The sequence below is a fragment of the Eulemur rufifrons genome, chromosome 15, assembly GCF_041146395.1.
Source record: "Eulemur rufifrons isolate Redbay chromosome 15, OSU_ERuf_1, whole genome shotgun sequence".
In the NCBI taxonomy this organism is placed as follows: domain Eukaryota; kingdom Metazoa; phylum Chordata; class Mammalia; order Primates; family Lemuridae; genus Eulemur; species Eulemur rufifrons.
In genome coordinates, this window is record NC_090997.1 from 100,179,404 (window position 1) to 100,195,404 (window position 16,001).

The 16,001-nt window shown below is 36.6% G+C and overlaps 1 protein-coding gene across 3 annotated transcripts in view; it reads left to right on the forward strand.

The window, feature by feature from the left end:
- ARID1B (AT-rich interaction domain 1B) overlaps positions 1-16,001 on the forward strand; it is a 399,113-nt gene that overhangs the window by 268,967 nt on the left and 114,145 nt on the right. For all 3 annotated transcript variants that reach the window (XM_069489032.1, XM_069489033.1, XM_069489034.1), the window contains one exon: positions 13,899-14,142. In XM_069489032.1, coding sequence (XP_069345133.1) covers positions 13,899-14,142 — 244 coding nt within the window. The remainder of the gene's footprint in view (positions 1-13,898; positions 14,143-16,001) is intronic.

The following is a 16,001-nucleotide window of genomic DNA, read 5'->3' on the forward strand; positions in this document are numbered from 1 at the left end:
ATTTTTAAACTATTTTACTTTGCTAGATTAAGAATAATTTTATTTATGAGTGTGAGTTTTCGAGGAGAAACTCTTACACTTAAATGAACCTGTAAGAAGCCCGTGGAAAAGCAAGTGCCTGCAGCGCTAATAATGAGAACTGACAAGGCAGTCCTGCTGGGTTTATTTATGACCTTCTGCCTTTGTTAGCTCTTGTGAGAAATTCCTTTCTAACCATAACAGTATTGTTGGAGTTTGGCACTGTACAGAGAAATCCCGCCGAGCCCCGAGGCCCACAAACTGGCACTCACGCAGCTCATAACAGATTGCTGTGCTCGTTGTAGTTTTGCATTTTTCCTTCACTCTTCTTTTATTTAATAAGTAGTTTTTACCAATCTTTATATATGTATTTCTAAAGAAAATACTGCTTTTATTGTCAGAGCCAAAATTCATTTTATTTTTAGTACAATGTCTTATCTATTTAACAGTGTTGAGGAAAATTTAAAAGAGCACAGGATACAGAAAGGCAAAAAGAGGCAGGTGTATTCTCTACAAGGGCAAATCATGAAAAGTGATACCGCGTTCCACAAACTGATGGCCTGTTACGGTGCTCCTAAACAATGCCATGTGGTTCTGCATTCTCACAGTAAAAGTAGGCGCAGTAGAACAAATTGACCTCAGATTATAGTTTTATAATAACTCTGGTTATTATTTCAACTCCACTTTAGTACTTTAAGCCTATTTATCTCTACCTTGTTTGCTTTCTTCTACAGTTTCCAAATGGAATTTTAAAAGCATCAATTAACAAAGAGTGTTCTTAAAAATTGTAATTCTCTTTGGAAGTAAAAGAAAATTGATAGTGTTAAACATGTACCTCTTATAACAAAACCATTGACAAGATTGTTTCTTATAGAGTTATTCAGAGCATAGGAACTACATAAACCTGAAGCAGTGGTATTCATTATTTCCTGATAATTAGTCCTGTTCCACAGAGTTGTCAACAATGACAGAATAATAATTTGTGTTAGATTCTGTTTAAAGTATTGATAGGCTGGCCTGGTGCAGTGACTCACCTTGTAATCCCAGCACGTTGGGAGGCCAAGGCAGGATTGCTTGAGGCCAGAAGTTTGAGACCAGCCTGGGCAATAGGGAGACCCTGTCTCTACAAATTATAAAAAATTAGCCGGGCATGGTGGTGCGGACCTATAGTCCCAGCTACTCAGGAGGCTGAGGCAGGAGGATCACTTGAGTCCAGGAGTTGGAGGTTGCAGTAAACTGTGATTGCGTGACTGCCTTCCAGCCTGGGGACAGAGTGAGACCCCGTCTCCAAAAAAAAAAAAAACAAAACAGGAAAAAGAAAGTATCCATAGGCATGTGATTTCTTTTTCTTCTGAGAATCTTCAGGTTCAAGATGGTGCTACCTTCTATATGGAACAAGCTCTGCACGACCCATTTAAGTAATAGTACCTGTGTTTATTGTTTGTTTATCTTTTGGGGAAGGCTGGTAGTTAGACTCTAGGGCCTGGTATATGAAAAGACCATACTGTTAAAATCAATATTTATACCTTTGCTTTTTTCTCCTTATCTAAAATCTGATTTTTTGAAAGTTCTTCTCAGCTGTTTTACTTAAGTACTTAAAACAGACTTTGCTAATGGGAACCATGAAGAAAATGGTATTAAAAATCCTAGTCTAATAAAATGTGCAAACTGTGCAGATGAGCATAATTTTTCTTCAACTTTGTCTTGTCATTTCATTAAGTTTTAACCTCTGTTCTGAAGATACTAATATGTCTTTATGCTACTGCTATTCATCTGTTTCCCATCTTTTAAATAGGATTTTTTTTAAGAAATTTTGTTGTTTGCCTTACAGTGGGCATAAATTAATATTGTGTTCATTAAGTTGTACTGTGGGTATGTGTTAAAATGTCTAGGTCCCCTTTTTGTTTTATTTCTTTTACCAAAAAAAAAAAAAAAAGCTTCAGCATTTATTAAATTGATAACTTCTCAAGTACAAAAAAGAAAGTGAAAATCCTCCCAGATCTGATCAACCCAAAATAACCACTGTTAATATTTTATTGAATATAAGTCTATACTTTTTAGGCATTTTAAAAAGGTACATGCACATGTATATTTTATATGTATAAATAAATGTTTATATTAATACACTCCTGCGGTATTTTACATGTTAGATGATGTTCATTTTCTGCTGTTACTTGATTTTTCACTCAGTCTTTTCAATAAAAATTACATTGTTTTTAATATATACATTTTAAATAATTTTTATGTACTTTTAAATAGCTTACTACTAAATTGAGATTTAGGTGGTTTCTAATTTGCCATTATAACATCTAGCTTTCTTATTCCCTATTTTAAATTTATCTCCATACTGTGTGATATCATATAATAAAAATCAAAATCATGATGGCTAATATTTATTAAATGGGTTCTTGATTAACTCATTGAGTTCTCTCAGCCTCTTTGAGGCAGAGATCCATTTTATAAGTGAAGACACTGGCTCAGGGATGTTAAATCACTTGCCTGATGTCATACCAGTGGGAAGTGACGCAGCAAAGATTTGAACCAAGGCTTTGCAACCTGGGCCGGGTACCTTTTCTAGTCAGTGCCCTCTCTGGTGTGCAGTGTTCATACATTTTAAAGACGCACCAAAGGCCATTTGCTTAGTGTAATATTGATTGATAACTCTTTGCCTAAAGCATAATTGTTTGGCAAATATTTGTTAAAGAATGGAAGGATGTATCTATGCCACTACTATTTACTTACCCCCATTTATAAGGGAGATATTTTTCTAAAAGTCATTTACAAATTCTTTATCCTGTGCTCAAAATGTATTGTACATTATAAACAGTGTTAAAAAACAGTTTGTGTCTGGATTATATATTTATATGTGTGTATGCATTTATAAGCATCACAGCTGTTTAGTGAACACTTACTATAGTCTTACTATTTTATATTCATAATTACATTTAATTCTCACTATGGCAAAAGTATTATTTTCCCCATTTTTCGGATGGGGAACCTTAGGCTTAGTGAGGTTAAGTAACTTGTTGAAGATTACGTAAAGACATGATAGCACCAGAATGTGTTTTCAGACTGCTTTTACTCCAGCATTTCTGCTGGAGGAATTGACTGCTATGTTATTACTATAAAATCTACATTACAATAAATATTTAATGAGCACTTATTTTGGTGCCAGACTGATCATGCTTAGTGCTGCTTTGTCTACAGCAACTAATTTAATGCTCCCAACAACACTTGTGTGGTCGTTACATTTATTGTCCCCAGGCTACACACAGAGGAGGAATAGAGTCCCATGGGCTTTGACTGTGGCTCAGCCCTTTGCCCCAGTACTCTGAGTGAGCGTGACGGGAGCTAGGTTTTGAATGCAACCGTCTGGTCCAGAGCAGGGATTCTTTTGTAACCACCCACCACCAGTACAAAAAGAACACTGTTATGATACAAATGTTAAAAAGAAAAAAAGAAAAAAACATCTAAAGCAGGCTTTTGAGAAGCAGGTTTCAGTGATTTAATTTGGAAGAAGGCTTTGCAGCACCTTCCAGGGATTTACAGATTGATGATTGGAGTTCAAGTCCCGTTTTACTTCCAAACTTACGATTTACTGGGATAAAGAGAAATTAGGCAATATCTTGGACTTGTGAGTCAATACTTAGTTCTCTCCCTTGTTCAGAGGTATTAGAGTGCAAAGGAAATGTAAATTTTACTCTTGTGCCTTTAGGAATCCCATGTCTTAATTTTGTTTATGCTGTCCTTGAGACTTCTTACGGTGGAGTGAAGTGATCATCAGAGAAAACTGTTTTTTCCACTCCAGGGCCTCGGAACATGCTCCAAGCAGCAAGGGCAATTATTTGTAAATAATGTGAGTTACACTAACATCATTATGTGGTCCAAAAATGGCTCTGTTGAGAAGTAGCATGATTGAGTGTAAAACATGCCGGACTTCAAGTGCTGATTCAGGCCCTTATTGATATTATTATTATTTTCATCATTATCTTCATTGTTGTTGGGATGGGAAGTTTCTGTCTGAAACCTTGAATAGGTTTATGACCACCTGCTTTTGAGAAGTAGTTTTTGAAGTAACATGTTATAAAATGGTTGTATGCTCTTAGGAAAAATTATTATGTAAAATTGCACTTGAGTGCTAGCACTTGAGGTGTTAAGTGACCAGCAGCCCCTATACAAAAATGAAAAACAACTCATTGTGGAAAGCTCTTATCTAAATGAGTCTATGAATCATACATAACAGATAATAAGAAAAATGTGTGGTTTTAAGTTTGACTTTTGGAGGAGTACTGCATATGTTCAATTTTATTTTAAAATATAAAAATAATCTTTATAAAACATTTCTTTTTGTAATCTAGTTAAGCTAATCATATAAAAAATTTTTCTGAATTCCCTGCTTCTTTTCTAGAGAACCTAGAAGTCTTAAAAATGATTTCTATGAAAGTATAAAATTTTTCGGCTAGGATACTTGCAGCACTTCAAATATCTCCCCCAAAATGTTTATTCCTATGTGATTTATCCACATATGGTGTGACAGTCTCTCTGTAGGAGGTGGGGCTTACTGCCCCCGCCCCCTTGAGTGGGGGCTGGGCTGGGCTTAGTGAGTACGGACGGGAAAACAGTGACTGAACAGTGGAGAAACCTGGCAGACACCTCCTTAATCAAGTGATCAGGTATAACGTCACCAGTGATAAGCGTGTTGACGTCATACTCCCCGATGTGATGCAATGTGAAGGATGCTTAGCTTCTGTGGTATTCTCCTCCAAAATCTATAATGAGAAAACACTGAGCAAATACAAATTGAAGGACATTCTACAGAATACCTGATAAGTACTCTTGAAACATGTCAAGGTCGTGAAAAACAAGGCAAGACTGAGAAATTGTCACAGATTGGAGGAGACTAAGGAGACGTGGCGAGTCATTGTAACATAGTTGGATCCTGGGACAGAAAAAGGACATGAGTGGAAAAGCTGGTAAAATACAAATTAAGTCTGTAGTTCAGTTAATAGTGTCATACCAATGTTAGTTTTGTAGTTTAGATAAATGCGTCATGGTTACGTGAAATGTTAATATTAGGGAACATTAATGAAGGATGTGCAGGAACTCCCAGTTCTGTCTTTGCCACTTTTGTGTAAGTCTGAGGTCATCTCAAAATGAAAAGTTTTTAAAACTTTAGTTTTAAAACAAAAATATATTTTCATATGGTTCATGTGAATGGGGAAAATATAAAAAATTACCAAGTTTTAATTTTGTTCTACAAATAAACCTTCCCTTTATTTCATGTAGACTCAGTATAATTTGTGAATTATTTTTCTGTTACTTTTTTTAAAGAGAGTCTCACTATGTTGTCCAGGCTGGAGTGCAGTGGCTATTCACAGGTGTAATCATGGCACACTATAGCCTTGAACTCCTGGGTTCAAGTCAGCCTCCTGCCTCATATGTTTTTAATTGCTAATTTACTTGCAGTTCCTGTAGGTCTTACTGTTTATAAGAATTTCATTGCTATACTGCTGAAGAAATAAGTGTCTCCTAAAAATTTAGCCTTTTTGTTTTTATTTTTATTTCTTTTTTTTGAGACAGAGTCTGACTCTGTCACCCAGGTTTAGAGTACTGTGGCATCACCCAAGTCACGGCAACCTCAAACTCGTGGGTTCACGTGATCCTCTTGCCTCAGCCTCCCAGAGTACTAGAATTACAGGTGTGAGCCACCACGCCTGGTGTTTTAAGTTTTATTTTTAGAATTTTTTCATGCTAAGCATTGTACTTCTAAGGTAAGTACTTTTTTTTTTTTTGCCATGAGAGATGCAAAATACGATGTTAGTGGCTTTTCTGTCCTAAAGATTTATAGTGTGCTTTCAGTGATAAAAACTGGAATCAGTGGACAAAGCCTAAATCTTAAATTTATGTATAGATCTTGTTAGTTTGTCAATTTGCTTTCAAAGCACATGAGCCATTAATATTTATAGGTTCATACCTGGCCATAATATTTATAGAGCACTAACCCATAAGCCCCATAACCCTTTCCCTCAGCATCACTGGGTGATTTTCCCCCTTTATGACTAAATGTCTTGGGAGTTGTCGCCAAGGGTTTTGGAGTATAATATAGAATTAAAAGAATATAATCTAGGCTGGGTGTGGTAGCTCATGCCTTTAATCCCAGCACTTTGGGAGACTGAGGCAGGAGGATCACTTGAGCCCGGAAATTTGAGGTTGCTGTGAGCCTGTGATTGCGCCACTGCACTCCAGCCTGGGCAACAGAATGAGACCCTGTCTCAAAAAGAAAAAAAAAGAATATAATCTGTTAAAGGCGTTTGTTACTCGTTGTTAGTTTTTAGATATTGTCGTGCTGTTTTTAAGATTAAAGTATATGTCTTTCACCTCATTTTATCCATTGATTTTTAACGTAGAACTGAAATGAGTAGGATGACTATATAGACTCATGAAATTATTACAATCTAGAAAGTGTGGTACTATTTAACCTGGACTAGAGTTACTTAGGCACTTTTTGTTGTCATCATGTTGCTCATTTACTTAATTTTATATAATGCTAAAAATGTAAGGATTTTTAAAACGCACTTTAAAAATTTATTCTTAGATCATACCTCAATTTTAATCATGTTGAAAGTGTTCTTTGTTCATAAACACTTAAGGTTGTGATTTTTTTTTTCTTTAAAACATTTAACATTTCTTTCTTGGCACCCTATTGCATTTTTTCCCTCTCCTCTGACAGTATTAAAAGTCCCCCTGGACCTCTGTTGGCTCCCTACTTCTGAAACGTAAGCCCATCTTCCTTGGTCTTGGCTGGTGAGGCCCCGCCCACACGCCTCTGAGTCTCTCAGGCCTCATTCTGTCCTGCTCCCTAAATGCGCAAGCCCTCCAGTGGGTAGCAGGTCCTTCCCTTGGGCCTTTACTATTGTCCTCTGTGCCACCTCCTATGGCAACCCTGCAGTGCGGCCTTTCCATGCTTGGCCAGAGGGCACCCCTCACTCTTGGTCTGCCCTGGCCCAGACAGCAGTGCCTGGGCAACCTTCCCTAGCTGGAGACATGCCATGCTGTGTTCCACGGCTTACTCATTCCCCCCATCGTAGAATTTTCTGCCTTTTATTTTACTTTGTCTGCTTAGTTGTTTGTCTCTTTTCATAGACTCTGTGATAGGACATCTAAGTGTACAAGTCAACAGGCCAACTTAAATATAAAATGCCATCCACATGGCAAGGCTGCCTTCTCCCTTTGTCTCTCACCCACCCCATAGTCCCGACTACAAACCTTAGATAGGGCTTGCTTACGGTTGATCAAATTACCCGATAGTCTTACTTTGTTACACAGCTTTAATTTCATCAGTATTATAATTTATATTAAAAACACCACTGCTCTTGGAGTAATAAAGGTCCAGTGGTTATTTACATGAGTCTTTTTAGTGTTTTTAGCACTGATTTGGACCTTGACTTGTGGTCAGGAAGGGTCTTAAATATGTTTGACAATGAAATTAGATAAAAATTTCTGTGTGTGTGTGTGAGAGAGACAGAGTCTCGCTCTATTGCCCAGGCTACAGTGCCGTGGCATCAGTCTAGCTCACAGCAACCTCAAACTCCTGGGCTCAAGCAATCCTTCTGCCTCAGCCTCCGCCTCCCGAGTAGCTAGGACTATAGACATGCGCCACCATGCCCAGCTAATTTTTTCTATATATTTTTTTAGTTGCCCGGCTAATTTCTTTATATTTTTAGTAGAGACAGGGTCTCGCTCTTGCTCAAGCTGGTCTTACTCCTGACCTCGGGCAGTCCTCCCTCCTCATCCTCCCAGAGTGCTAGGATTACAGGCGTGAGCCACCGTGCCCGGCCCAAATAAAAAATATTTTAACTTGTGGGAACAATGGACTTCCACTAACAAGATGCTGTAGTTTCCTCAGTAAGAAAATGTACATAGTATCTCTGGCACTTAGGCCCTAAATCAATGGTAGTATTAGTTATTGCTAAAATCAGCATTATCAAGGTCATCGTCGTTATCCCTTATGAAGCTAGTTCTTGAGGGTCTAACCAAGAAAGGTAATGTTATTTCCAGATGAAGGTTAATCCCAAATTCCATACAACAAAAACAAATTTATAAATAAACTTTCTTACCAAATTATTTTTAAGTTCAAGACTTCCCGTACTATGTTAAAAGGTCTGTTTGTTGTTCTGTCTATTCTGTATAATTTCTTGAGACTGTTAATAGTGGAAAAGCAGAGAATCTCCTGGGCAGAGTTAAAAAAACTGAGAATATTTTAGGAACCCCCTGAGGCCTGTGCAAGGGGGAAAAAAATCCCTTAATATGATGCATATTTCATGCTTATATTGTTTACCACTTCTAAGTTTAGAATAGCAGCACATTTCATAGCTGGAATTTTAACCCAAGGACCTTTGAGGAGAGCTTCTATTTTAGGTGCTCGTTTTTAAAAACCAAAGTAAATATAAACATCATAATGATGTTTATCTATAATGGTGTGCTTAACTCTGAGTCTGGCTTTTGTATAGTGTCAGTTTAGCTGATTATCCTATAAGTGTCCGCTTAAAATGAGAGTCACTAATAATGGAATCTTTGCTTGAGAAAAATGCAGATATATCAGGTGAAAGTCATTTCTCTAAAAAGTGGTTCTTGGCTACCTGTCTTAAAATGAATTTTGCTTCATTAATTTTCCTTGTTTATCCCTGGCTTTGGATATGATTTTGTCATTTGTGGAGCTTATAAGTATTTTTAAGTTAATATCAAGCATTTTTTTTCCAGTTGAGCTCATACATCTTAAGGTTATGCATTGTATATATATTATCATATAATGAAGAGAGAAATATTTATTTGGACCTGTTTAAAGAGGATGCTTTTAAGGCATAACAGTTAGTACTCAGAAGGCTTTTCTTCACAGATTCTGTTTTTCTGGTGCCTTTTTTTTTCTAAGCTTTTAACACAGTTGTTGTCTAGACAAATGAGAGCAACAGGGACTTTGGTAGTTGTCTTGAAATACACTATTACAACACAGGTTTGTGCTGAGACGAAACCTTTATGCATCGTGGAAATAGTCACTGTGAGGTTTTTCCTTTTGTGTGTATATGTCAGTCAAAATATGGGCTCAATTCTCATATCAATTTCCAGGTGTATTTGTATCACATATCCAAAAGGATAGTTCCAAAGTAAGGGCAGGAAGGTATGAAGTAATTTTACGGTGTGTTTCTAGAGAACCAAGAATCTAATGAGGCTGGACACCTGGCCTCTGGGATGTTAATTGGAAACACAGGGCTTAGCATTCATTGCTAAATTTTAATAGCTAAGTCAATAGTTTTCATACTACGTTATAGTAAATATTTAGAAATATTTGCATGTGCTGGATTACTTTATATAGTGTTTGCAGCCGTATTTTACTGTAAAGCTTATAAGTTTAGTGACATTACCAGTGAACAGTCAAACTATGCTCACTTTAGCACCAAACCTGGCACAAAGAGTCACTACCCTTAAGAAAGGTTAGGGTCTAGTTAAAGAGCAAAAAAGAGAAAATACACACCTTTATTTCATACTTAATATTCTACAAAGGAGAAGAGACACTATTTCTGCTTTTGAAGATGACTAAGACTTTTTTTTGAAGACCATTGAACTGGCATTTTAACCTATGCTTTAAACCCATGGGAAGTCACAGTGAGAAATCATTAACTGTATCCTATTAAAATCCTTAAACAAGAGACCTGAGCTAGTCTCATTGATTGAAATATCTTCTCTATTTCTAATTCAGTGTTTATCCTCATGCTCTCCTGGGGCACTTCTGAGGAAGAGATGCCCAAATGTGCACTGTGCTTGGCAGCTCTCTATCAGCACCTGATCTAATGCCATCAACTAATTGTACTGAGAACCATAGCTTAGAGTATTTTGAAGTTCATTTGCTTTTTTAAAAACTCACTTATTTAATTAAGCAAGGGAATAAGATTTTCTGACTTATTCCCAGTTCTTTAAAACAGTAAAACATCACCAGTATTGACTGAACTTATCCTTTGGTAAGCTAACTTATGCTACATTGGATACCTTCAAAACCAAAGATACCTTTGATGTAGTGAGTCATAATGTATTAATGTAAAATATTTTCAGAGTGGATCACACGCAATAAATAGACATGAAAGAATATTTATGTTAAATGTTGTATGTCTATTTAACTGCAGATCTTTAAAAATGCTTTCTGTGCACCTTTTTTGTGGCATGTTCCCATATACATTACTTCTGTCACTGCCCTCCCCAACCCTGTCCCAACATACTGAATCAGGAACATATTTGTGCTGCATGTTAATTCATACATGTTTCTCTTGTCAAAGTCTGATAAGATTATTATTGCTCTCTGGTGGCGTTTCATTCTTAGCACAGTGAAATCTCTTGTACTTGTCACTAGGGTTAGAATGAAAATTTTACTTGGGTAAAAAGATGGTGAAGGGATGAGATTACAGAGGGAAAGTCTTTGCAGGGAACTTTTGTTTCAATTAAGTTTTTAAAGTAAATCAGCTTTTTGGTGTTTTATTTTTTAAGGCAGGGATTTTTTAAAAAAATAAATTACCCATTGATCATAGAAGTTACATTATTTTTGCTGTATGGGAAAGTATTCGGTATTCTAAGTGGTATCAGATATTGAAATCCCAACTTGATGGCAAGATTTTCACCAAATCAAATTATTATATGATGGTAAAATAGTGATTTTACTATGCATGAGAGCCCGTGAAGTCATTGCCTTCCCAATCACTCCATCAAAAAAAGAGGAAGGATTTAAGGAATACTGTGGGGCAGGGGGACTCCAGCCCCTTAAAAGAGGCTGCCTGCAATTTCCTTACCTGCCAGCTTTCCAGCAAGATAAATGGAAGCACTGTAGCTTGAAGGTGCCTTGGTTAGAATGAGATGCAGTAAGGTCTCTCTGTTCTTTACAGGCATCATAGATCTGATAGTACTTATAAAAGAAGAATAGAGCTGGTGCCCTGCTGACTAAATTGTCCTCTAGAGGAGTATTAGTTACAGAGCTTCTTTGTTAACTAGGCTGAATGTTTAAACCACTGTTGAACTTCTTTTATTAGCATGTTTTAAGATAGCTCTACATATGGATACCCTAAGTATCTGCGGGGCGGGAATATTTCTGCATAATTTACATATAAAAGTTACGTGTGTGTATAACAGTAATATAATAATTATATCTTTTTATTACTCTTCTGTTACACTGAGGTCTAGTCAGTGCTGAAATTCTGATGACACATGAACAGGAAGAAAGCCACCGTTTTTATATTTTTCTCTTGATATTTCCTTGATCAGCTTGTTGAATAACAGAAATGTTTTTGATGCCTTTGCAGCTTGAATCAAGCTCTCTTAACACCCATCCACGTCACTTTTTCAACCTTAACGTGGAATTTTAAGTGAGAATGGGGAAGGAACTTATAAGTTGTGCAGAGAATTACAAGAATTTCAAAGTAACATGCTGTTTTTTATGAAGAGAGATTTGCATAAAATTATTTAACTATCTAGTGATGATTTTTTAAAAATTGAATCTATATTGTGTTTTCTGTTTAACTCCATAAGTAGTAGAAAATGGTTTTATAGCTAGTTATCTACCAAATTTTTTTCTCTAAAGCAGCATGAAAATCATATTTCCTTGCAACTGATTCCTGTCTGATTGACCCTTATTAATTAGTAGTAGCCATTTGTAGGTATTATGTAAGCATCTAACTCATGGAGGCCACCACCCATTCTTACAAAGGACTCTCTGAGTTTTATGATCTCTTCAAAATGATTAAAATTGTATCTGGTTCTCAGTATTTTTTAGGTGGATGTTTAGTAATGGAGTAAGTTCCTGTACTTATTAAAGCTTGTACATATCATGATATATAGTAAAGTCTTTGTGCATTTCAGCTGAGGCCTGTCCTAATTCATATTTTTCCCCCGAGGAAGAGACAGAGGCAATAGATACAATACTAGTGTGGGTGGCTTTTTAAATCTGGGGTCCACAAATGTTTTCCCTAGGGGCCAGGTAGTAAATATTCTCAGCTTTGTGGGCCACATGGTCTCTTTCATAGCTGCTATTGTTGAACCCAGTAATGAGGTTAAATACAAAGCTTTGCCAGCTGTATATGTGCAAAGTCTTACATCATGCGTCTCATGTGCACTTAGCAGAAATGTTTATGTATTTTATCTCTGAATTCTAAAAATCTGATTCAATTTACTCATTTTATTTTGGATATTTGATGATACCTTTTCTAGGAGTAATATTTTCAATCTACCCTGTTCCTGTTGTTATTTTTTATAGCCCAATTATTTGACACTGAAGGTTTTATAGAATGAAGATACTTCCTATTTTACTCAGATATTATTCTTCTTAGCATAAGACATTTTGTTTTTCTATAGCATTTATCTTTTTATGAGGTTCTCATCAGCTATACCTTGGAATGTATTAATCTACATTTTTAATCATTGACAATTTTGCTGTTAAAAAAAAAGAGAAGTTAATTGTATACAATAACAGATAATCAACAGATAAACTGCCCAGGGGACTAGGATCCTAATCTTGCATTTGCTTTGTGATATTTTGGGGCACTCTGAAGAGCTGTAACCAGCTTTTTATCTTCCTTCTTAAGTACTTTCTGTTCCAGATTTATTCTTAGAATTTTAAGCATCTTCCTCTATCAGTTTTCAAAGCCCTGGTTTCAGAAGTCTCAGTAGGCAAAATTAAACATTAATAAAATTGAATGAGTGGAGGGTATCTGTTAGGATTGAATATGCCTTGTAGACAAGTAGCACAGCCAGGCATTTCTGATTCCATTCTGTACTAGTTAGTCTTAGATTACCAGGACAAATATCTTTTGTACTGCAACTTCTAGAACACATTCAGCATCTAGCTTTCAGTCTTGACTGCATTTGCAGAGTTGGTGACCTGGGAGTCCAGTCATCAGAGCTGGAGGCCTGCACTAATTCACTGAGCCTGTGCCAGTGGCAGCCCCCATGGTAGGCCGTGGAGCACAGCAGTGAAGAAGGCCAAAATAGGGTCTCTGTCCCCACATTCTGGTGAGGGTGCGGAAGGTAGTTTCCTCCTGTCTCTTCTCTCATCTTCCCTTTATCATCTTTAGCACCTGCATTCTGTCCTCAGTAGTGGAACCTTCAACAATAACTTTGACTCACTGAGCTTCAGTTTTCTGTACCTGATAAATGGGGATTTTAATAACTTCCTCAGAAAGAATTATGATAAAATTAGATGGCATTAATAATGTAAACCTGGTATAAAAAGTGAGGTGTAACATTAGGACTCATTTCTGCTAACATAATTTCAAAGAGGTTTATTTTCATAGTATCATATAAAAATATACATATCACTATTTTATTGTAATGGCATTTTGCAGTTACTTAAAATCTAAGAATTTCTCACCACAAAGTTTGGTTAAGGTTGTGACTGATACTAATTAGAATACCCTAGTTTGAAATTCAAACAGTCCACCAATGTTGAATTCTAAATAAAAGGACTCAAAGCCTGTGGTTTTCTGGTTTATCGAGTCATCGTTAAGAATCAGGCACTGTATTCCTATGGTAAGTCACCAGGTAGAGTGGGGTCTGTTTTGTGGCACTGTAAGGGACTAAGTGCTGACAGTTGATGGCACACTGAACATGGATGGTTTTATGAAAGAGAGGTACAGCTTTACTCCTTTTTTAGGAAATAGTGAAGATCTTATGGGTTCAACTTATGAACAGCCTCATCAAAGTCTTCAAGTAAAAAAGGACCATGCTCTGAATTTTGGGTGTTATCCAGAAAACCTTCATCTCCATTATGACTTTCAAATAATCTTTGATCAGATATGGGTCCAAGTGTGTGTTACTCTATAAATACACACTTTCTCTTTCTTTCTCAGGATCTGTCAGGCTCCATCGATGACCTCCCCACGGGAACGGAGGCAACTTTGAGCTCAGCAGTCAGTGCATCCGGGTCCACGAGCAGCCAGGGGGACCAGAGCAACCCAGCGCAGTCACCTTTCTCTCCACACGCGTCCCCCCATCTCTCCAGCATCCCAGGGGGCCCGTCGCCTTCGCCCGTTGGCTCTCCTGTAGGAAGCAACCAGTCACGATCTGGCCCGATTTCTCCCGCAAGTATTCCAGGTATTCACTTTCTTAATGTTATCCTTTTACTGTGTAATAAAGACAGATGTAGTGTTCATTCACAGCAACTCACTTTCCATTACTTTATTTTGCTGTTTGAAAACCTAGTGACAGGACCATGTAGTAAGAGTATAACTGAATTCTCACCAAAGTATACAAGAGTCTCAGTTCCTAAAGATATTCAACAAATGAATACAACCACCCATTTAATAAAATGACCATTTACTTTGATATTTCAGTTTGCGCATTTGCCTTAAGTAGAAACACAAAATTATTTATCTTAACAATATGTTTTGTAATGATTCTGTTAAACAAGGTCCTCTGTTGGTGAGTGCCACCAAAGTGAGATTGTTGACTAGTATTGGTCTTACTTTTTATAGTTTTGTTTAATATTTGCCACAGCACTTATTTGCTAATACATTTTTAGGGTCTCTGCTTTTCAGAGTCTGATCACATGCGGACACTGACAGGCACCAGAACACGTTGGAGGCATTCTTACTGACTCAAACCCTTGCGCCCTTCTGATACAAGGAGTTCATGTTCCACTTAACGCCTGTATTCACTTATTTTAGTTGTCATACATCTTGCATATCTTCTACTTCCTCACTGTGTTCTTGAGGTTATTTGGTTATTTGTCAGTTGCTTCATCCTCATCCAGCTTACTTATATCAAACTTCATTTAAACCCACCAAGCAACTAGCTTTCCTTTGCTACCAAACTAGATAAGATTTTGAGTGTAACTTTGCTCACATGATACAGGTGGCTGCCAGAAAGCACTTTCTACTAGCTTATCAGAATGGATATTGAATTGCTAGTGAATTTTCTGATAATTTATTCTATCCTCTCAAAATAATGGGTGGTAATTTTAGCCCTTTTACCATTTTACCTCTCTTATATTTAAAAAAAATGATTATTGTGGAATGTTTTATGTGTGTGTATACATATATGCAAGCAATAGAACACATACAACATTGCTAATTATGAAGGATAACTGTCAGTTGAACACTCACGAGCCCGCCACCCAGCTGAAGCACTGGAGCATCACAGTGCACTCGTGTCTGCCTGCGAGTTTGCTCCCATCCCAAGATCTGTGCCTCTCCCTCTCCTCAAATAGTCTCTGAGTCTTTTTTGGTTTTTAATCATTCTTTTTATTTTTTCAGGGTTTTTTAAAGAATTTTACTACAGGCATTTATAGAGTATATGTTGTTTTATTTAGGCTTTATCTTTATATTACAGAAATATATCGTATTTCGGATGACTAATTTACCATCTAAGTAGGACACTTTTTCACATGTAAAGGGGTGTTATTAATAATTAGAATAGGATAACAGGGTAAACCAGAAGGTCCTGGGCAAATAAAAGCTATGTACCCCAGTCATAACTATATGTGGCCTGCTGCAACTTGCTTTTTTGACTAAATGTTCTGTTTCTAAGATTCATTTATAATTTGGATATAACTGTAGGCTTAATGCATTTTGATAAAGCCATTTTGATCTTATCCTTCTTTCAAAAATCTTCGTCCTCATAGTGGTTGCAATAAAACCTGGATTTACACATTTTTAACATTTTTAAAGCTGTGAATAGTCTATACTCCCAAATTCCTAAGACAATTTTTGATATTGAGTTGGTTTTTGAGGTGTCACCTACCTAAATGTTGGGTTATAATATATGTAAAATATTGTTTTTCTCAAAGAAGAGCTTACTCCTTCATCTTAAGTTGGGTCAAAAGGACTTTTCCTAATAACCTAAATGAACACTTCTCTGAGGTATACAGATACGGTAGTTTTTAATTTTAAATCCCTGACATGTGTAATTAACAATCTGAAGCTTTTCATACGTATGTGTATCATTCCAAATGA